General features: G+C 36.9%; 1 protein-coding gene across 1 annotated transcript in view; it reads left to right on the forward strand.

Moving 5' to 3' along the window:
- The window catches only part of ZRANB3 (zinc finger RANBP2-type containing 3), a 258,475-nt gene that overhangs the window by 127,350 nt on the left and 107,007 nt on the right, over positions 1-24,118 (forward strand). Inside the window, exon 4 of the mRNA XM_044666614.1 lies at positions 21,478-21,656. Within this exon, the coding sequence (XP_044522549.1) occupies positions 21,478-21,656 (179 nt within the window). The remainder of the gene's footprint in view (positions 1-21,477; positions 21,657-24,118) is intronic.

A 24,118-nucleotide genomic window follows, 5' to 3' on the forward strand; every position in this document is an offset into this window, starting at 1 on the left:
CAAATTCTGTTATAGTTTTCATCCCAAATTCTTTTAACCACTAAGTGGGATACATATATTTCTACATATGAAAATTACTTTGAGTATGTCATTGCTTTTATAATTGAATTTTAAGGGTTTTTTGTAAATATGTTTTCAGAATTCTGAATTTAAATTAAAATTTTAAAGGTTTAATTTCTGAGAAGTCAATGAAAAATATGCCTGAGAGTTTCAAAAAATTTGGAAACTGCATATTACAAATGCCTCTAGTTTATCCTTCACATTTATTTTTGAAAAACTTCAAAACATCCTGTCATAATCATCATTTGTCATTTTATGCTTGTTTTCATGAAATTAGGAAATATGCTTAATTTGTTTGGCTCACTAATCCAGAATTTTTACATAATGGAGAGCAGAGGAAAATTTTTGCCTAAACACAATAGAAATAAAGTTGATAACCAGATGTTATAAAGTAATGATGTATTTGCTGCTTGTTTTCAAGTACCAGAACTAGGCTTGTAGGAACTATGTAATAAATAAAACTTGACCAGCGCACTAACATTTTGAGAAATATTTCCAAATCAAAAATAAAATTGTATAGTGTTATACAAGGGTGGTGTGGTGCTTCTGTAAGATGGACCTGATTAGCTGGCCCAAGATCCCTAAATGGTAAATGGATCTAGGCTGAGTGAGGATAGGGATGCCTGGGTGGCCACCAAGGTGTGCTGATAACCACCAGGGCTTATGAATGTTCAGCTCAGCTAAGCACCCAATCACACAAACAGTGCCCAAGCCAAAGTTATCAGGTGAGAAGCTGTATTCAGTGGTTCCCAAACTTTTTTGGCTTACTGCCCCCTTTCCAGAAAAAAATATTACTTAGCCCCCTGGAAATTAATTTTTTTTTTTTAATTTTAATATTGTTATGAAAAAGTAGGTAATCTGGCAGGTCTCAGGCAATTTGGGTAATGAGGAGGGATAAAAGGGATATGAGGTGATTTGGAAGGGGAATGAAGGAGATAGCTGAGTGTAGGGAAGGATGAGGTGGTATATAGGAAAGTAAGGGAATGACAGGCAGTATACAGGAAGGCAGCCTAAACAGGCTTATTCACCGAGGCTAGCGACAGAGGATACTGAGGAAATAGGCTGAGGTTTTTCAATCAGGGAAGGTATCTCTAAGGTACAGGGGGATTGGGCCAGTCAGAAATGTTTTATATCTGGCTGGAAGACTTCTCTTGTTAAATTCTAAGTCCCTTGAGGGAGGAGACAAAAGGGCTCCTCCCTGCCAGTGAAACTGATGGCTGCAGGAAGTCTTGGGTAGATACTTCCTGCCAATATGGATGTCTGCAGTTCCCTCAAGAAATAAAAAGAAAATAATTCCTTCTCTCTTCAGCCCTTGCCTTAATTTTCGATACAGACTTTGAGTAGGTAACAAGGGGATTTATTAATGTCAGGTTAATCAGAGGGAAAGAGGTCTTAGGTTTTCTAACTGCTGCTAGGGAGAAAGCTGGATGGTGGGGGATGGGTCTCAGGAGAGGTTTAGATTGAGAGTCAGGTGCTCCCAGTCAGGAAGGTTTGACTGCCTTTGAAGTAAAGTATTAAATCACTAAATTGGGGTTAACTTGTTTTGGATGCCCTACTTGTCTACGGAATCTAAACCCACAATGTCTAATCACCAAGCCACCCTTCCTCCCAGGGCCCAACGGGAAATTCAAGGAAATAGCAGGGATGTAATGGAGAGATCAGGGAGAGGTCCAGCAAAATCTGATAGGTCCAAATTTCCCCAAGACAAAATAAGCACAGGCCAATGCCAAAGCCAAAAAAGGCCAAAACCAAGCCGAAAAGACAAAGCCAACAGGCTAGGCCAAAGCCCCCCAAAGCAAAAGCCAGAAGGGAAAAACCCAATCAGTTGGACTTCAGCTCTATTCATAGCCTCAGGCTCCAACTGACTTTCTGAAGATTCTAAAACCTCCAACTGCTTTTCTGTGACAGTTTGAAATTGCAGAAGCAAAAGGCTTCTGTTAGCAATCTTGCATTACAATAGCAATTAATAGGAAAGACAAATGCACCTGTGGCCATCACCACACCCCTGGATTGCTGCAGCACCCACCAGAGGGCGGTAGCTCCCTCTTTGGGAATCACTGCGTATGTTGTTCCACACAGCTCCTCTGGTTCCCTGGCTTGGGGTTAGGTTAGAGGATAAAGGTTTGTAATAAGGCCAAAGGAAAGGAAATGCTCATCTGTCAGTCTGTTTCTGTTACAATTAAAAATAATAAAGACTGATATAATAATATAAATTAGTATTTTAATTAAAGCCATGCTGATAGAGATAAATCATTAGACCACGAGCCAGTAAGAATTCAAAACTGCCGCCTCCTCCATTATTATTACCTCTCCTCTCTTCCCTGCCTGCTAGCCAAAGAGAGAGAGACTACTTTCGATTCTCTCATTTAAACTGTCCTCTGCGTGGTGACGCAGGCATTCCCACGCCCAAAGAACCGGAAACGGAAACCTGTTGGACCACGGGAAATGTAGTTTGATAATTCCCACGTGTCCATAGAAAATATATATATACTTTTAGATGGCATTTCCCAAATTCGAATTAACATTTCTAAGGCAATTGTATACTACCCATTGTATTCATCAGGGCGCCCCCCACACACACACACACCTGGCCCACGTGATATAGTTTGCCCATCACCATTCTAGGGTTTTCAATAGGAAAGGGTGTTGTATTTTGTTAAAGGCTTTTTCAGCATCTATTGAGATAATCATGTGGTTGTTGTTGGTTTACTTGTTGATGTGGTCAATTATGTGAATGGTTTTCCTAATATTGAACCATCCTTGCATTCCTGGTATAAATCCCACCTGATCATAGTGAATAACCCTCATGATCACTTGCTGGAGTCTTTTTGCTAGTATTGCATTTAAAATTTTTGCATCTATGTTCATTAAGGAGATTGGCCTGTAGTTTTCTTTCTGTTTTTGATCTACCTGGCTTTGGGATCAGTACCATATTTGTGTCATAAAAGGAATTTTTTAGAACTCCTTCTTTGCTTATTATGTCAAATAGTTTTTCTAGTACTAGTATTAGTTCTTTGAAAGTTCGTTAGAATTCTCTTGTGAATTTCCCTGGTCCTGGGGATTTTTTCTTAGGGAGTTCTTTGATGGCTTGTTCAATTTCTTTTTCTGATATGGAATTATTTAAGTATTTTATTTTTTCTACTGTTAATCTAGGCAATTTTTATTTTTGTAAATATCCATCCTTATCACCTAGATTGCTATATTTATTGCCATATAATTGGGCAAAATAGTTTTTAATGATTGCCTTGATTTCTTCTTCATTAGAGGTGAGGGCTCCCTTTACATCTTTGATATTTGGTTTTTATTTCTATTCTATTTTTTTCTTTTTTCATTTTTTTATTATATTTACCAGCACTTTATCAATTTTATCTATTTTTTTAAGTACCAGCTCCTACTCTTATTTATTAATTCAATAGTTCTTTTTGATTTTTATTGATTTCTCCTTTAATTTTTATGCTCTCTAATTTAGTTTTCATCTGGGGATTTTTAATTTGTTTGCTTTCTAGTTTTTTTATTTGTATGCCCATTTCATTGATCTCTCCCCTCCCTAATTTGTTAATATATGCACTCAAGTATATAAATTTCCCTGAGTACTGCTTTTGCTGCATCCAACAGATTTTGGTTGGATGTCTCATCATTGTCATTCTCTTCAAGGAAATTATTAATTGTTTCTTTGATTTGTTCTTTAACTGATTTTGGAGAATCATATTTAATTTCCTATTAATTTTTGATTTGCCTATCCATGTACACTTACTAATTATTATTTTTATTGCATTATGATCTGAAAAGGTTGCATTTATTATTTCTGCTCTTTTTCATTTGTTTGCCATGTTTCGATATCATAGTACATGGTCAATCTTTGTGAATGTACCATGTGCTACTGAAAAGAAGGTGTATTCCTTTTCATCCCTATTTATTTTTCTCCACATATCTATTAACTCTAATTTTTCTAGGATTTCATTCACCTCTCTTACCTCTTTCTTGGTTTCATTTATCTAGATCTGATAGAGGAAGGTTCAGGTCTCCCAGTAGTATGGTTTTATTATCTATTTCCTCCTTGAACTCTGCCAGTTTCTCCTTTAGAAATTGGTTGCTATACCATTTGGTGCATGCATGTTGAGTACTGATATTTCCTCATTGTCTATATTGCCTTTTATTAGAATATAATTACCTTCCCTATCTCTTTTAATCATATCTATTTTTACTTTGGTTTTGTCGGGTAGGATTTTGGTTTCTCATCCACTCTGCTATTTGCTTCCGTTTTACGAGTGAGTTCATCCTATTCACTTTCAGAGTTATGATTATCAGCTGTGTATTCCCCAACATTTTGATATCCTCTCCTAGTTCTGCCCTTTCTTCTTTCACTATTTCCTTTTCAACCAGTGGTTTGCTTTTAATCTCTTATCCCCTCCCATAGTTTACTTCCCTTTCTTCCCCCTCCCTTTTTGTTCCCCTCTTATTATTTTTTTAAGGTCTATTAAATTTCCTCCTCCTTCTGTTTCTCTCCCTTTTTCAACTCCCTGCCCCAATACCCCCCTTGGTTTTTCCTCTCTGACTTTCCCTATAGGGTAAGATGGAATTAGATATCCCAATGGATTTAGCTACTCTTCCCTCTCAGAACTGATTCCACTGAGAGTTAGGTTTAAGTATTACCTATTAACACTCTCTTCCTCTCCTTCTTATAATAGTATTCATCCCCTCCCCTTCCAACGTGCCTGTTTGTGTGGTATAGATTATCCTATTTTTCTTATTCCTTCAAGTTTCTCTTGGTGCTATCCCTCCTCCCCCCTTTTCTTTCTTTGCATATCATCTTAGACCATTTAGTACTTCAACCTCTCCCTATTCTTGTAGGCAAATATAAGGTAGGGTATGTAAATAAGGTAGATATATAAATATATAGACAGCAGAAGGCAGAGAGCTGGCTGGCTGACATAGACATTCCCAGTTGAATGCAACAGCAAGGTTTTGAAGAAGGAGTTTGGAACTTCCATGAGCTGAGGGAGGAGCTTGGGAGCTACTGTCATCTGTCTGTTACCTGAAACCCTTTGGAAATTTTGGATGTTAACATCACACAAGTGTTTAGGTTGAGGAAAGGTGAAATCACTGTTCTTGGGTGGACCAAGTGCAGAGAGGCTATCTCCCTAGTACTGTGGATTTAATAGCTGACCAAGGATTTGTTAGTGTACCTCAGAGGTCTGCAACCTTTTTGACCATGAGAGCCATAAATGCCACATTTTTTAAAATGTAATTTTGTGAGAGACGTACAGTGCTCACAGTGCATGCTCCTGTAATAGTGCACACACTCCTGTAACAGCACCTGAAAAAAAAATTGACTTTATGGCTCCTGCAGAAAGAACCAGATATGGCTGGAGAGCCATATGTTGCCGACCCCTGGTGTACCTATACCATCAAGGATTCAACTTGGGTCAGTATCTTCTGTGGTGTGAGAATACCCATGTCTCTAGAAGCCCTTTAGCAGTCACCTCTGTTTCCAGTCAGTCAATCTATCTGTCTTTGCCATAGCTAGAGAGAAGTTAGCCAAACCCCATTCCTAACTGACAGTTGGCTTGGCTTTCTTTCTTAGATTAGTCAAAACTAATGTGGCTTCTTTTTGAGTCTCAATGTGGCTTCTACTGTCTGCCACTCTTCTCAGTTCTATCTCTGTGCCCAAGGCCCACGCTCTTTAGCCTTCTGGAGTCTCAAGTCTAGCTCCTCTCAGGGGTAAGTCCCTGGTGGTCCTAGTCAGCTGCCAAGAACCCAGAGATTGTTCCTTGCTCATTCTTCTGTCTGAGTCTCCTTTTTGAGGCTTCGCGCTACTTCCACAGTCTGCCTCCTCTCATAGCTCTACTTCTGTGCCCAAGGTCCTCACTCTTGTTAAAAGAACGGACATAGGGAGATGGATATATATGTATAATAACTGCAGTTGGTGGGGAGGAACATCTACTCCTCTCACCCTGGCTATTGCTGTAAATTATCCCTCTTCTCTCTGACAGGTTTGTTTGATTAACCTGTCAGTGACTCCTTCTAACAGTTGCCCAAGTGAGGACCCCTTGAGAGGTTAGATGGATGGTTAACCTCTCTAGGCCCAACCTGGGGTTGGATTGATTGGTAATGAGCTATTGATTAGCTTTGGATAATGATTAGGATCTGACTGCATAATTAATCTCCCTTCCTAAGGGCTGTGATAGAATGACCACTCAGGAAGGTACTTGCTATTAAACACTGTTCATCTATTGATAGGGAAAGGATAACAAGGTACAGGGTTGGGGATTGGAAACCCTATTGCTCTATTGACTATTAAGCTAATTGATAATCAGTACTAGAAACTGCTAGGCTGGCAGAGGCTTGAGGTCTTCATCTTCTCACTATCTCTGACTGGACCTGGCCACAGCCAAGCCAGAGAATAGGGAAGGCTATTGCTGGAGATAAATATTAATGGTCTATGTATTCCCTCAGCTCTCCTACCAATAGTATTGATGGTTCACTAGCTCTCACAATCAAGCAAGGAAATAGGTTCAGGCTTTGGCCTACCCTCTTCTTCTTCAACTACCCTTCAACCACCCTCTGCCTAGTTTGATCCACACAGGTTTTTCTCAAGTCTCAACTTAGAGATCTGAGACCTCCAGTTCTGAGCCTCTGAGTTCAGAGACCTCCAATGAAGCTGTTAGGGAGTATATACTAACCAACGTTTGCCCCTGGCTCACAGCACCTGGGAACATTCTGAATCTCTCAATTGCCATCCCTGTCAGTCAAGGTGGCATCCATCTTATTCCAGATTAATGATTATAACACTCTTTTTTTTTTTAAACCCTTGTACTTCGGTGTATTGTCTCATAGGTGGAAGATTGGTAAGGGTGGGCAATGGGGGTCAAGTGACTTGCCCAGGGTCACACAGCTGGGAAGTGTCTGAGGCCAGATTTGAACCTAGGACCTCCTGTCTCTAGGCCTGACTCTCACTCCACTGAGCTACCCAGCTGCCCCCAATTATAACACTCTTTAGCCTCCTGGGGTTTCAAGTCTAGCTGTTCTCAGGGGCAAGCCCCTGGTGGTCCCAGTTAGCTGCCAAGAACCTAGATACTGCCCCACACTCCCTCTGTTTCTGGGCTGCTGGCTCTGACTCTGCCACCATTGGTGGGGTGGTGGAGGGTTGATCAGCTCGAGTTTTGGTGGGACCTATTTCATCCCATTATAGCATGCAAATGCCCAAATCTCACGCACCTTCAATGTTGTGCCCTATTGTGGAGTTCCTTCATTCATCTGGATTTGGTTTTTTTTGTCCTTTTGAGGTGTATTATATGGGTTGGTAGTGAGGAGAGTAAGACTACTGCTACTACTCTGCAGCCATCTTAACCCAGAAGTACCCAAATTAAAGCATTCTTGACAGTGCTCTGAATTAGTATAGCCATTCTAGAAAGCAATTTGAAACTATGCTTAGAAAGTTATTTAAGTTGTACATGTCCTTTCATCCACTTATTCTATCAGGCTTACAAACCCATCAAAGAGGAAAAGATCCAATATGTATAAAAATATTTCTAGTAGTTCTTTTTATGGTGGCAAAGGATTGAAAATCGAGGGGATAATAATCATTGGGAAATGGCTGAAGAAATTATATGTAAATTTAATAGAATTCTACTGTGTTATAGGAGGTGATGAAGGAAATAACTTCAGAAGAACCTGGGAAGGTTTTATGACTTGATGAATAGTAAGGTTAGAAGAATCAGGAGAACAGTTTATATAATTACAGCAATACTGTAAAAATGAACAATTTTCTACTCTGATCTTTAACAATCAGCTACAGTTTCAGAGGATAGATTGTGAGTAAGCTGTCTACTTCCTGAAAGAAGCAAATGTAAAATGAGACATACAATTTAGGATATAGTCAATATGTGTATTGATTTTTCTTGACCACACATATTTGTTATAAGGATGGCAGGGAATTAGAAGGAGAAGAAAAAAATGTAACTTAAAAAAAATTAAAATAATCCAAAAATATGTTTTGTTGTTCTCTTTTTGTCATTTAGTCAGCCAGCTATCATTTAGTGCTTCCAGGCATTGCACTAGGCAATGGCATTACAGAGAAGAAGAATGAACCACTTTTTACTTTTATTCCTTGTCATTTTCCCTTGTTCCATTATCATATTAAAAATGAAATTACTCTAAACTATCTGATTTTTTTTAACTGACATAATATCAGCATTTGTAGCTTCTCAATGTTATGGAAGTCTTTTTAAATAGCCTTTTCAAATATGTGAACTAACCCTTAGTTGTACTGTATTTCCCATCCTTTGATTCTTCATATTGTTCCTGTCATTGTGTCTTTACAATAGTCCAGAGCCTCAAAGTTTGGACTTGAATGGTGGTCAGACTCACAGAACTTGGTTTGATACTGAATTTACAACCTCAAAAGCATTAACAGCTACATTATGAGAATTGCTGTCCATTACAAGTTCTGTAATGTAGGAGGGCACTGTTTTTACTGGCCATTTTCATGGACCAAATAACTTGCAACTATTAAAACATCAATGCTGAATTTTAAACAAATATACTAGAACCTATGTGTCTAAATGAATTATTACCTAGGCATGCTATAATTGTTGAAAATGTCATTTGAAATCCTTTCCTGAAATTGCCTGAAGAGCCTGTTCACCACCCACAATGAAAACGTAAGACATTTCATTTCAGGACACTTCTTTTTGGACCATTAACCTTGTCTGCTTTCTCATTTACTCCTCCTCCCTGTTGCTTTGAGACAAGAGTGAGAATCCTCAAAGACTGGGCTGTCCAGGAGCATAGAAATGGTGGGGGGTTGAGTTTGAGAAGCAGGAGGATCTCATCTTGGTCTAACGGTATAAGCTCCTAGAAAGCCTTACTTTAAGGCAGATTGACTGAAGATTTATTTGTATACTGTCTGCTTGTCAGCAATAACATAGGACTAATTGGCCTAGTGTAGCAAATTGCTGTAAGTCGAAAACTATCTGTACTTTTAAATATTTTGTGTTTCTTTAAATTTTCTTTCATGATTTTGACTTTTTCCACTAATTTTTCTCAAGTTTAGAGGAGGCAAACAACTCAAGTATCTTTGCCAAGAAAACTTCAAAAAAAAGGGGTCACTAAAAGTAGGACATGATTGAACAAGATGAGGACTTGTTGTCCTAAGCAGTTACTTAATTTCACTACCCTGGTAAACTGCAGCCCAGATATTTCTTTTTCTGTAACTCCTTTTATGTAAATGAAATTTTAAAAATTGATTTAAAAAGCATTTATTGCTTATAATATGTAAAGCATTGTGGATAGAAATAGAAAAGAAACTTTAGGGATAAACAACATATATGATGACTAAGAAGGATCATTGGGTTTTGGAAAGTAATGCTGGTAGAGAGTGAAATAGAGTTAATTGACATAACTTTTCCCTTAGTTTATGGCACAACTGATTTCATATTCCAGATCTGGAAGCAGAGTGGGGAATAGAGAGTAAACTCTTGGTGGCAAGAAAAATGGCACAGTCCAATGGTTCCAAAGGTGAAGCATTAAAGAAAGAAAAGAAAATATTGACCAGTGTGGAATGGTGGAATGTCAAGCATTGCTGAGGTCACCTAGATATAGTGGGCTATATGATACAATTAGTGATGAGGACAATGTGGACCCCAGGAAAGGAATTCGAGGTGAGAGAAGTACTGCAGCATGGGTAGTTATAGTTAGAAATTAAATTCCAAGGGGCAGCTGGGTAGCTCAGTGGATTGAGAGTCAGGCCTAGAGACAGGAGGTCCTAGGTTCAAATCCAGCCTCAGACACTTCCCAGCTGTGTGACCCTGGGCAAGTCACTTGACCTCCATTGCCCACCCTTACCACTCTTTCACCTAGGAGCCAATACACAGAAAGTTAAGGGCTTAAAAATAAATAAATAAAAATATAAAAAGAAATTAAAGTCCAAGAGATCAGAAGATATTAGCAGACAGAGTTAGCACAATTTAATGCTTTCTGTTTGTTAAGATATGTTTTGGGAGAACATGTCTACAGAAGCTGATGATCCCTTCCTAGGCACTATGACTTTTTCTTGAATTAGTAAGAGATGAAACTTTGAATATCCTCTCCATCAGAGAGGTTTTCTATAAGTATACATAATGGAATTGAAATTGCCAGTTATTCCCTTTTCATAAAAATCAAATTCTTTATAATCAGTATAAATTAGATATAAAAATGCTTCAGAAGATAATATACAAATTAAAGCATTTTATTATTATTATTTTTTTAACCCTTAACTTCTGTGTATTGGCTCCTAGGTGGAAGAGTGGTAAAGGTGGGCAATGGGGGTCAAGTGACTTGCCCAGGGTTACACAGCTGGGAAGTGTCTGAGGCCAGAGTTGAACCTAGGACCTCCCGTCTCTAGGCCTGACTCTCAATCCACTGAGCTACCAGCTGCCCCCAAATTAAAGCATTTTAAAGTAATAAAAAAATAAACTTAATATGCAATATTTTTAAAGTAATATAAATAAGTATAAACTAATGTTCTTGTCACCAAATTCAACTGTTAAATTCAGTATTCAATATCAAAATAGATCTGCAATCTCATTGTTTTGAATGATCATGCCAAACCCACATGTCAATCCTATGAGACTTTTTCTCAGTCTTTCCTTAAGTTTTCATAAGGAGGTCTACCTTCTGTGTAGTGGCCTGCCTTGTTTTCTCCAGACATTGTAAAAATACTAGGGAATCACTCTAACTACCTTTCATTCCTCACCTTCCAACTTTATTATTATTATTAATTTTATTTTGACCTTGATATTTCTTTCCAAGATTGTTTGTTGTGATCTTAGACTCACATTAGAGCTTTACTTTTTTTGTTTTTTTTAATCCTTACTTTCTTTTTTAGAATTGGCACTAAGTATCAGTTTATATTAATGGCCCAAATGAGGAGGGATTAGGTGAGAAAGATAGATGAATCAGTGTCGTAACTCTTTCTTCCCTCTCTTGTGGAGCCACTAATACTAGGGTAACTTGAAGGGGGTTTCACCCGGATGGTGGATGACTGGGGGAAGTATGCCAGCCCTCAAAGGTTAGAGGGAAAGCTTCTACACAAGATTGGGTATGTGGTGACCCAGTTCAATCTTGCCCAGAGTTGGGGTTCACACAAGCCTTCCCCGAGACCATTCGTTGGCATCACAGCAGGGTCTGCCTCAAAGATGGATTCAGCCAGGCAAAACTGTTTGACCCCCTTCACCTCTTGTCTCCAATAGTTCTGGAACACTATCTGACTGTTAAAAGTATTTATTAAGAATATCATGGCGATTGATAAAGGTGTTGGGTCAGAGGTGAAATAAGTAACTAAATAAATACTGGGCCTAATAGGAGTTGGGGTGATGGAGGGAATGTTTTGTTAAATAAATAAATTAACTGCCTAACAAACAGGTAAATAGGGGAAACACACCCACTAACCCAAATACAAGACATAGCCAGGAGTGAGTGGTAACAGATTAGGGAATGACAGTTAACTCCCTCCCCAACTGCCTCCTTCAACCAGCCTGAGTTTCAGTTAAAACTTATGGGTTCTTTAGTTGGTGTTAGAGAAAGAAGCACAAATGGAAATATAAAACACTAAGCACTATTTAATGAAACAAAGGAAGGTGAATGGGAGAGGTTAAACTGACTACTGAATAAGACCCAGCCAACTATCAGTTATATTGGGCTGGCTGCTTTCTCCATCTTCAGCTCAAACAGGAGTCTGGCTGAATCAGGGTGTCTGGTAAGCCTATTGGAGATCAGGGTTTTCTCACTCCACTGGAGACACTGGTCCAGATGAATCCTTGATGACACCGGAACGACCTCTTGAACAGCCAATAAATCTGAACTGAGAAGATAGACACACTGCAACTGTTCTACCCAGATACAAGGTCTTGATCTCCCTCAGTCAAGGCACTTAGTTAATTCAAAGTAACTGGTTTCCAAGACATGGCAGGATCACAGCTCACAAGCTTCAAATCTGCCAGTTCCAAACAACACCCTCTTCAGACTTTCTGCTGCATTCCTTCTAAGAATGTCCACATCAGCCAGCCAGCTCTCTGTCTTTTGCTGCTCACATATTCATATCTACCTTATCTATATGCTCTACCTTATACCTACAACAGAGGAAATAGGTCACCCTAAAATGTCTAACTCAAGGTCTGCCACTTTGGGGAGCCAATTTAGTCTCCAACCCAAAGTTTCTCCTTCCCTTCCCTCTATTTCTATATCTAGTCTATAAGCTATAATTATAATCCTGCTAAATAAGGTCTCTCTGTAAGGGAGGGATAGAATGAGGGGTTTGGGGCATCTGCTCCCAGATAAGAGTCCAGAATCTCCAGTGGATAGGATGATTTAGGCTTAGTCATGGGAATATGTCTGCTGACAGAGAACAGGGTATCTGGATTCAACTCCAGTTTCTGAAATCCACAGGTTCACTTTCGGTTCAATCAGAGCTCGCTTGCCACTTCCACCTTCCTTGAGCTCCCCAAAATGAAGACCAGTTCCTCAGGAACCCTTCCCAGAATTCCCTGCTGCCCTCAACTGCCCTTTTTGTCTCATGCTCTCTTAGTGCAGCATTCTGTCCCCCACAAAATTATTTTTCCTTACCCTTCATCCTTACAAGTTCCACGGGAGAAGAGCCATAAGGGCTAGGTAATAGGGGTTAAGTGACTTGCCTGGAGTCACACAGCTAGGGAGTATCTGAAGTCGTTTTTGAATCCAGGACCTCCTGTCTCCAGTCCTGGCTCTGTATCCACTGAACTATCTAGATATCCCGTTTTGTTGTTGTTTTTCATTAGATCTTTTCCTAATGTCAAGAAACTTAGCTTTCAACTTAATATGAAAGGTTGGAGGAAGAAAGTTCTATTCAGTTTTCTTTAGCAACCATTTATTAAGTACTTCTTTGTGTCAGGCTCAGGGCTAGAAGGTGAAAGTAAAAAAGATAATGAAAATCAGTACCTACTCTCAAGGAGTATATACACAAGCAGAAAAATTTACATTTCTTATTAGCTTTTGGTATAGAGTGTGTTTACATTCATTATATCTGTATTTGGTCAATGCTGTGGTTCAGCTTTTAAAAATCCATCTATATAGTTCTCTGTATTTGGTGTTCCTTAATATATTTTTATAGCGTTCATCAGTACTATAATCGTTTCAGGTTTTAATGTATCTACTATATATCATGAATTGAGGCAACAATAAATCCAGAAGTCAAAAATAGTTTCTTCCCTCAAGATATTTTCATTCTTCTTATGGAGACATATAGCCATGCAAGATAAGTTAAAGGAAGGAGAGTTTTTTTGTTAACTGATCATAAGTCAGTTCTCTGTACATTGTACCCATTACTTTCTTTTCTGCAGAATTAAATGATACTTCAGGTGCTTTCAGATACTTAGAGGGATTAGACATCCCTCCCCCAAATTCTTCTCTTTTCTATGATAAACATTTCCAATTCCTTTATCTAGTCCTTGCTTGATATGATCTTAAGGCCTGTTCCCATTGTGGCCACCATCCTAGTAAGGTTACCTTTGGCCTTCTAGATAAGATAAAACTAAACACAGTATTCCAGAAGTGTCTGATAAAGTTAAACTATGAAGGCTGTATGTTAGCATATAGTTTTTAAAAAACAAGTTTTTTTGTGAGGCAGCTGGTAGCTCTCTGGATTGAGAGTCAGACCAGAGACCAGAGGTTCTTGGTTCACTTTCTATCTGTGTGTGACCCTGAATAAGTCACTTAACCCCCATTGCCTAGAACCAATATACAGTATTGACTCTAAAACAGAAAATAAGGGTTTAGAAACAAATGAACAAAAAACCATGTTTTTTTATTGATATGGCTTATATTAATTTCACAATTTTAAACCATTCTCACATTCTAATATTCTTGGTTGTAATTTTCTTTTCATGAAATGATGTAATCTTTTAAATTATTTTATTCGACATTTTTGTGTCATTGTTAATTTATTTTGACTTATACTTTTCTTTTTTATGGTTTACTCTTCCCAAGATCAAACCTACTAAATAGTGAAATTGACTTTTTTAACCAGAAGCTCATACAAATGTTCTTATTTTACTACTGGAAAAATAAATCTTAAAAAACAAATTTCTTAGGGGCACCTAAGTGGATTAGTGGATAGAAAGCCAGGCCTGGAGATGGGAGGTCCTGGGTTTAAGACCTTACACGCTCCCTACCTATGTGACCCGAGACAAATTGCTTAACCTCACTTGTTTAGCCCTTACCCACTCTTCTGCCTTGGAACCAGTACTTAGTATTGATTCCAAGACAGAAGGTGAAGGTTTAAAAAAAAATTGTTAACCAAACTGAAAATTCCACATTTTGCTAGATTCCATTTTTGTATGTGCTATTAATTATGTGAGTTTCTTTATCTTTGGACTGAAATGAATAATATACTAAATAATATACAAAATAATGCTAAATAAGAGGGTAAAGCTCATTAACAACTTTCCTGTGGAGGAATCAGGAAAAGCCTTACACCTTCTATTAGGAGACATTTCCTGATTCCCACAGTTGAGCCTCATCCCTGAAATTACTTTGATTAATTTTTCATGTATTTTAAATTTACCTCTATACAAGTTCAAGTAGTTTCCCACTAGTTCCCACTTTAAGTTAAGAGAGAGTCTGTGCTTTTTTTCTTTCTTTCTGTGCAGAATACAGTGCCTGACACATATTAGGAGATGAATTAATTCTTGTTTAATTAAATTGAATCATTATTTCAAGTGTTACTAATGTAACAAGACTTAATTTCTAATATCATCCTTATATATATGAGGAATACTTTGGAGGAAGATAAAGATTCTAAAAACTCTCTGCCTTTGAAAGGCAGAGAGGAAATGCATCCTAGACACAGACAGCACAGAAGTTGGAGGAAGATGTAACAGAGAATGTATGGAGACTAATGTTTCATAAAATAAGAAAAAGTAAATGGGACCCAAATAATAGAGAGCTTTAAAGGCTAATCTGAATATTCTGGAGGCAATAGGAGCCCATTGAAGGTTTTTGAAACTTCTTAACAGAAATAGTAAAATTTAGAGAAGAGTTCTTGGGAACATAAAATATGGTCCATTTTGGTGGTATTGATTTTGAGTTGCCATTGAAATGTTGAATTAAGGCCTTTCTGTATCATTTTGAATGCAGGCTATTTCTGTGAGTTCTAGAAGTTTTAAAATAAAGAGTCTTAATCAGTTTTTCTTATCCATTTCAATTCTGACATTTGGCAGCAAAGGCCTTTACAAATGAATGATTATGTTGTAAATAAGCATCCATACTGTGAAGGGATAAGATGAAAACCCACACATGAGATATAAATGTCCATCTGAGATTTATTAAAGTATATTCTTTACAGCCAGCTGGAGGGAATGCTTCTGTCCTCCAAGCCCATGCTCAGATTAGGGAAAGATGTGTGGCAGCTCTTCCAGACTGAGATGATTGGTGGTAGCTGTTCTTCTAAAGATGTCTTTTATAGAAGAAAAATCCTATCTCTGATGTATGTTGTTTCTCTATTTAATAAACTCCAATGATTGTTGTTTCTAGGATCAAATATAAACTCATCTTGTCTTTTAAAACCTGGCACAGTGAACTAATACAACCAATTGGAGAGCAATTTGGAACCAAGCCCAATGGGCCATTAAACTATACATATATACACTTTGCCCCAGCGATACCATTACTAAGTGGTCTATATTCTGTTTGTTTTATTTTTAATTTTTTTCCATGGTTACATGATTCTTGTTGTCTCCCTTGCCTCTTACCTCCCTTCTCCCAGAGTTGACAAGCAATTGCACTGCAAAACCTATTTCTATATTATTCATTTTTATAATAGAGTAATCTTTTAAAACTCCAAACCCCATATCCTATACCCATATAAACAAGTGACATATCATATATTTTCTTCTGGATTTCCCCTCTCACAGTGGATACCATTCTTTCTCATAAATCCCTCAGAATCATTGCATTGCTTTTAGTAGCAAAGTCTATTACATTTGATCATCCCACAGTGTTACAGTCTCTGTGTACAATATTCTTTTGGTTCTGCTCATTTCACTCCACATCAGTTCATGTAGGTCTTTTAAGTTCTTATAGAAATCCATTGATTCATCATTCTTTATACCACAATAGTATTTCATCACCATCATATACCACAATTTGTTCAGGCTCTTCCCAATTGAGGGACACCCCCTCACTTTCCAATTTTTTGTCAAGTGGTCTGTATTCTGTTTATTTTTTTATTTTGAATATTTTCCCATAGTTACATATTTCATGATCTTTCCCTCTCCCCCAAACTTCCCTAACCACCCTTAGCCGGCACACAATTCCACTGGGTTTTACTTGTATCATTGATCAAGACCTAATTCCATATTATTGATAGTTGGACTAGAGTTATTGTTTAGTCTCTACATCCCCAATAATATTCCCAACAGCCCATGTGTTCAAGCAGTTGTTTTTCTTCTGCATTTCTCCTCCCACAGTTCTCCCTATGAATGTGGCTAGTTTTCTTTCTCATAAGTCCCTCAGCCTTGCTCTGGATCCTTACATTGCTGCTAGTAGAGAAGTCTGTTGTGTTCAATTGTACCAAGTGGTCTGTATTCTGAAGAGATTAAAGATAGGGGAAAAGACTTCCTAGCTATGTGACCCTGGATAAGTCACTTAACCCCCATTGCCTAGATCTTACTTCTCTTCTGCTTTGGAACCAATACAAAGTATTGATTCTAAAATGGAAAGTAAGGGTTAAAAAAAGATAGGGAAAAGGACCTCTCCATATTTGTAGCAGCTCTTTTTGTGGTGGCAAAGAATTGGAAAATGCAGGGATGTCCCATAATTGGAGAATAATCAAACAAGCCACAGTATAGCATTGTAATAGAAAACTATTATGCCACAAGAAATAACAAATGGATGATCATAAAAATAACCTAGAAAGACTTATATGAAATGATACAAAGTAAAATGAGCAAGACTAGGAGAACATTGTACACAAGACAGCAAAATGTATGATGATCAACAGAGAATGACTTAACTGTTATCAGCAATGCAAAAATCCAAGACAACTCCAAGGGACTCATGACAGAAAAAGCTGGTGCCTACCATAAAAGGAAATAATAAAGTCTGAATGCAAATTGAAACATGTCATTTTTAACTTCATTTCCTTCATCATTTTTTTTCTAGTAGAAGCTACCTGAGTCTTCTTTCATACAACATAACAAACATGGAAATTCATATTGCATATATAACATATATTCTATTACCTGCCTGGATCACAAAATGTTAGAAAACAATTATTTAAAAATTTATCTACATTTAATCTGTTAAAAAATATGATTAAAAAAACAAACAGAAAACCAAAGGTGACATAGCTTCATTTTAGTCTACATTTCTTGGCTTATTATATATTGCTCTTTTGCCTGTGCTCAGTAAACCTGCCAAACTAGACTTCTTCATATAGGACAGTCTATCTTTTGCTTTTCTTACTGACTAGGAGATCTGAATTCTTGGCTTAGTTTTTCTAATTAATCTATGATATTGAGCAAGTTATTTAACTTACCTAGGACCTTAAATTTGCTCATTTCTAAAACAAAAGAATAATGCAACAGATATTCTTGAGATCCGTTCCATTTTTAACATTCTATTTTACTGTGATTAATCTTTGTTACTAATTATTATTAAACATTCTCTGTGTGCAATGGGTAGTAAAACAGCATAAGAAATATATTTAGTGATTTTATAATTCCAGCAGGGGCAATCCTTTACCCGGTAGTGCTAGATATTTGTCTCAATCTCAAAATGGTGTCATTAAGAATGGCTGGTGTAAGCCATACCACTGCTGGGTTTGTACCCCAAAGAGATAATAAAGAAAAATATTTGTACAAAAATATTTATAGCTGTGCTCTTTGTGGGCAAAAATTTCAAAAATGAGGGCATGCCCTTCAATTGGGGAATGGCTAAACAAATTGTGGTATCTGTTGGTGATGAAATATTATTGTGCTGAAAGGAATAATGAACTGGAAGAATTTTATATGAACTGGAAAGACCTCCAGAAATTGATGCAGAGTGAAAGGAGCAGAATGAGGTGAACACTGTACACATAGACTGATACAGTGTGGTATAATCAAATGTAACAGACTTTTCTACTAGCAATGACCAACTATCCAGGACAATTCTGAGGAACTTATGAGAAAGAACACTATCCACATCCAGAGAAAGAACTGTGGGAGTAGAAACCCAGAAGAAAAGCATTTGCTTGATCACATGGTTCAATGGGGATATGATGGGAGATCACTCTATTGCAAATATTAATAATATGGAAATAGGTCTTGATTAATGATACATGTAAAACCCAGTGGAATTGCTCGTTGACTGCGGGAGGGGGGAGGAAGGAGGAGAGGGAAAGAGCATGAATTATGTAACCATGGAAAAATATTCTAAATTATGAAGGAAGGAAGGAAGGAAGGAAGGAAGGATGGTTGGTATATCTTATAGTTAAATACCTGTGTTTCACATTTTAAATTATTTTCATCAATACTATTTTTCATATTTTGCTGGGTTTTGCTCTATTTCCAGTTCTTCTGGTTCATAATATTTCACTGTTTTTATTTGAACATCCTCTTGTATACTGTAGCCTTAAATATGATAGTAAACTCATTGTGATTCTTTCCTTTAAACATATTAGGAATGGACATTAATTTTATCATTTAGTTCAACAAGTATTTATTGAACTATTGGCCATGCTGTAGTATTCTTAGAACTAGATTCTTTGAACCTTGTTTCAATTCTTACTTCTCTTGATTACCAGTAGCCCCTAAGTATAAATCACCTACCTATGTCCTATCTCTACCAGTTACTAGCCTTATGAGACCTTTATTCAAATACTACATCTCCTATTTACTACTTGTCTGTTCTTAGGCAAATCACTTAACTCTTTGAACCTCAGATTCCTCATCTTTAAAAAAAGCTATAATAAGGCCTATAGTTACTTATAAGTTATAGTGCTTCTATGAGAAGCAAATGAAATAATGAACATGAAATGCTTTTTAAAGGTTAAAACACTATATAAATATCACACCATTATTAAATACTAAGTTCACTAGAATATTTAAAATAGAATTCAGTTTGTATAATTTAATTTATACAACTTTTTGTGACAGATTATTTTGTATAGCAAGTGTATCTTTTTAAAGAATCCCTTACCTTCTGTCTTAATATCCATTCTAAGTCAGAAGAGTGGCAAGGGCTATGCAATGGGGGTTTTGTGACTTCTGCTGGGTCACACAGTTAAGAAGTATCTGAGGTTGGATTTGAATCCAAGACTTCCCAACTCCAGGCCTGGCCCTCTATGCACTGTGCTACCTAGCAGTCCTGCCAGAGATATGTGTTATCAAGAAATAAATAAGGTAATCTGAGTGGGTCAACCCACTTTGGGTGTGAGGAATGATAAAGGGGATATAAGTGATTATAAGGTGATTGGAGGAGGAATGAAGGCATGGGAAGGGGTATGCAGGAGAAGCAGCTCAAACAGGTTTATTCCCTGAGGCATGAGACAGAGGATACAGGGAGGAAACTAGGGCCAGTAAGAAACATTTAGGTTTGCTGGAGGGTTTCCCTTGTTAGTTTCTCCAGTCTCTTTTGGGAGGAGTCCAGAGGGCCCCTCCCTGCCAGTCAAACTGAGGGCTGGAGGTACTTCCTGCCTAAGATGGATGCCTGAGTTTTCTCAAGAAATAAAAGAAAATGATTCTTTCCTCTTGGCCCTTGTCTTAATTTTCAACACAATGACTCACCACAGGGTTTGAGTAGGTAACAAGGGGATTTATATACCAGGGTCAGTCAGAAGGGGGAGGGGTTCAGGGTTTTTTAACTGCTGCTAGAGGGGTGAGGGTGGGGGATGGGTCGTGGAGAGGTTTAGACAGAGAGAGTCCGGCTCTCCCAGTCAGGAAGATTTGACTGCCTTTTAAATAAAGTCTTTATCAAATCATTAAAACTAGGGGTAACTTATTTAAGGATACCCTACTAGCCTATAAAAACCAAACCCACAATGTCTAATCACCAAGCCCTCCCTTCCACCAGGACCCAAAGGAAAATCAGGGAAGGGGAGGGATGGAGATGGGAGATCAGGGAGAGGTCCAGAGAAATGAGATAGGTCCGAATTTCCCCAAGACAAAACAAGCACAGGCCAAGGCCAAAGTAAAGCCAAAGCCAATAGGTTAAGCCAAAGCAAGAGCCAACATCCACAGCGAAAGCCAGAAGGCAAAAGCCCAGTCAGTTGGAACTTCACCTCTATTTATAGTTTCAAGTTCTAACTGACTTTCTGAAGATTGTAAGATGTTTAACTGTCTTTTTGTGACCATTAGAAATTACAGAAGCAAAAAGTTTCTGTTAGCCACCTTGCATTACATATGACAGTTACATAATTATTGATTTATTTTGTACAAATATTTTATAAGACAACTTTTTAGTTAAGCCCAGTCCTTGGGGTAATAAACTCTCACTAGCTTCTGCTTTTGATGTTGTCTAGTTACCTTTGGTTTATGTATGCTGTTTCCCTAGTGTTGTTACTCTTCTTGCTAAAGTGAATTCTGACTTAAACCATATTTGAAATGTCCTTAGATGATGATTATGGGTAATATTTATAGAGTTAACTGTAAATAGTTTTTTTAATAAAAATTTTGTTAGCCAAACCTAAAAGGTGAATAAGAATGATCTTTAATAGTAATGATATACCTAACATATAGCCCATTACGTTTTATAAAGTATTTTACATATTTTTTTTATTCTCACAATAACCATGTGAAGTAGATGCTATTGTTAACCTCGTTTTACAGATGAGGAAACAGTCTGAGAGGTTAAATGACTTGAATAGGTCACCTAGTAAATATCTGATGCATAATTTGAACTCTGGTGTTCTTGATTTTTTTTTTTTTAAGCAAGTAAATTATTTTCATTTAATTCAGCTCATAAGTATCATTAAGACTAGAATTTTATCATTCTCTAATGCAAAAATAGCAAGATTTCCTAATATCATAATCACTGCAACTTAATTTAATAATCAAATCTCTTTTCTTTCATTTTTAAAAAATCCTTACCTTCCATTTTAAAATCAGTTTTGGTCCCAAAACAGAAGAGCAGTAAGAACTAGGCCATCGGGGGGGTTACATGACTTGCCTAAGGTCACAGAGCTAGGAAGTGTTGAAGGCCAGATTTGAACCCAGAACCTGCTGTCTCTGACCCTGGCTCTCAATCCACTGAGTTGCTTAGCTGCCCTCTAGTCTTTTCTTTTAAAAATAGATACTTTGCGCAGCCCTATATGATTCAACTTAATTATTATCCCAAGGATCATGCTATTATATACTTTTCAGATGTACATATTCTTTTTTAGTGGATGTTCTGTACTTTTTTTTCTTATTTTTTCTTCAGATGGGTCTAGGAAAAACAATTCAAGCAGTTGCCATAGCTTATTTCTATAAAAATGAATGGCCTCTTTTAATAGTTGTTCCTTCATCTCTGAGATACCCTTGGACAGAGGAGATTGAGAAATGGATTCCAGAACTAGAACCACAAGAAATCATCATTATTCAGAATAAAACTGATGTTGGGTAAGAACAATTTCATTGTTTTTAAAAGTGTATGGAATGTGTACTTTAAAAAAGTTTATAAATGTCTCCGTGTAACTTAAAAAATTAATTTGACGCTGTTGATTTCCTTTGCTATTTAGCATGGAGAGTTTTCTTTATTTTAATTCAGGTTAAAAATTCTGAATTACTTATTTTATTTTATTTTATTTTATTTTATCTTATTATTTATTTATTTATTTCATTTTTAAAGCCCTTACCTTCTGTTTTAGAATCAATACTGTGTATTGTTTTTAAGACAGAAGAGCAGTAAGGGCAAGGCAAAGGGGGTTAAGTGGCTTGCCCAGGTCACACAGCTAGGAAGTGTCTAAGGCCAGATTTGAACGAAGGACCTCCCATCTCTAAGCCTGGCTCTTAATCCACTGAGCCACCCAGCTGCCCCCTGAATTACTTATTTTAAATGACTTAGAGGTTTTTTTTGAAACTTTTGATTGACATATGTAATTCATTTAAGTATTAATGCAGTAATACTTTAAATATTTTTATATTTTATGAATTATCTTTTAAAATTGTATTACAAAACCTATTTTCCTTGTATTCTTTTTCATAAACTTATGTTAATTCCTTTTGTGAATAATCTGGCAATGCAAATTAATAAATTTCTAGGGCCTATAAAGAATTTCATACTTTTCCTATCCATTTTTGCTTAGTTACTTGAGGGATATTTGTTTGTTTGTTTATTGTTTTAAGTTCATCTAATTAATTAATTAGGAGTGTTTTGCCGTGGTTACATGAATATATTCTTTCCCTCCCCTCCTCCTACCTTTCCACCCTCCTCCAGTAGCCAAGGAGCAATTCCACTGAGTTTTACATGTGTCATTGATCAAGACCTATTTCCATATTATTAATATATGCACTAGGGTGATCATTTAGAGTCTACATCCCCAATCATATCCCCATCAAACCATGTGATCAAGTAATTGTTTTTCTTCTGTGTTTTTTCTCCCACAGTTCTTTCTCTGAATGTGGATAGCATTCTTTCTCATAAGTACCACTTAAGGGATATTTAAAAAGTAATAACTAAAGGGTTGTAGAAATTCATGAAACTGGTTGAAATTTAACAACACATATATTTCATTATGAAACTAAAGGCTGAAAGAGTATGGAAAAAATAGTTTAAAACAAATTTAGTACACATAGTTTGCTTATTTCTGTATAATTGGTTACTTATTTGTTTATATAGGTAGTAGAAACTGAAAGATTGTGGTAATCATAAAGATCTATGGAACTTTGATTATTTTTAGCCAACACAGATCATACTTGCTGTTAAATGCATAACAATGTCTTTTTCTTAATATTTTGGTCATATAACCATATGATTTTATAATATGATGCTTAAAGAAAAGATAATACCAATTTTATGTGATTCACATGTAGATTATCTTTCTTTCAGTCATGACCTATTTTTTTATAATATCACTATTTAAAATTTCTTCTGCCAACATTTTGTTTCCTAAGTAGAAAGAGAAAATCACAGATCCTCTTTCTAAAGCCAATTAGAATTTAAAAATTCTGATTGTCTTCCTGCCACTGATAGTTATGTGTTCTGCTTTGATGATAAGAAAGCAGAGAAATGAATATTATCTGTTGTTAATTTTCATCATCATTCATGTAGAAAAAATGTTGAAGTAATCATTTAGAATAGTCATCTATGCACATCTATACTGTTGTTCTGTTTTCTAAATAACTGCTAGCTAGGTTTGCACCCCAAAGAGATAAAAAGGAAAAAAAATCTTGTACAAAACTTTTTATACCCACACTCTTTGTGGTGGCAAAAAATTTGGAAAATGAGAGGGTATCCCCAGATTGGGGAATGGCTAAATAAATTGTATTATCTGATGATGATGGATATTATTGTGCTGAAAGGATTAATGAACTGGAAGAATTCTATGTGAACTGGAAAGACTTCCAGGAATTGATGCAGAGTGAAAGGAGCTGAACCAGGAGAACATTATACACAGACACTGATACATTAAGGCACAATGTAATGGACTTTTCTACCAGTAACAATGCAGTGACCCAAGAGAATCCAGAGGAACTCATGAGTAAGAATGCTATCCACATCCAGAGAAAGAACTGTTGGAGTAGAAATGCAGAAGGAAAAACATAATATCAATCACATGGTTCCATGAGGATATGATTGTTTTTTTTTGTTTGTTTTTTTTTTTTATAGATGCCAACAGAAGTAGGATTACTTTTTTTTTTTTTTTTAAATAAACCCTTGTACTTTGGTGTATTGTCTCATAGGTGGAAGATTGGTAAGGGTGGGCAATCGGGGTCAAGTGACTTGCCCAGGGTCACACAGCTGGGAAGTGGCTGAGGCCGGGTTTGAACCTAGGACCTCCTGTCTCTAGGCCTGGCTCTCACTCCACTGAGCTACCCAGCTGCCCCCTATGATTGGGTTTTGATGTTAAAAGATCACTCTA

This window comes from Gracilinanus agilis, chromosome 3, assembly GCF_016433145.1.
Source record: "Gracilinanus agilis isolate LMUSP501 chromosome 3, AgileGrace, whole genome shotgun sequence".
NCBI lineage: Eukaryota > Metazoa > Chordata > Mammalia > Didelphimorphia > Didelphidae > Gracilinanus > Gracilinanus agilis.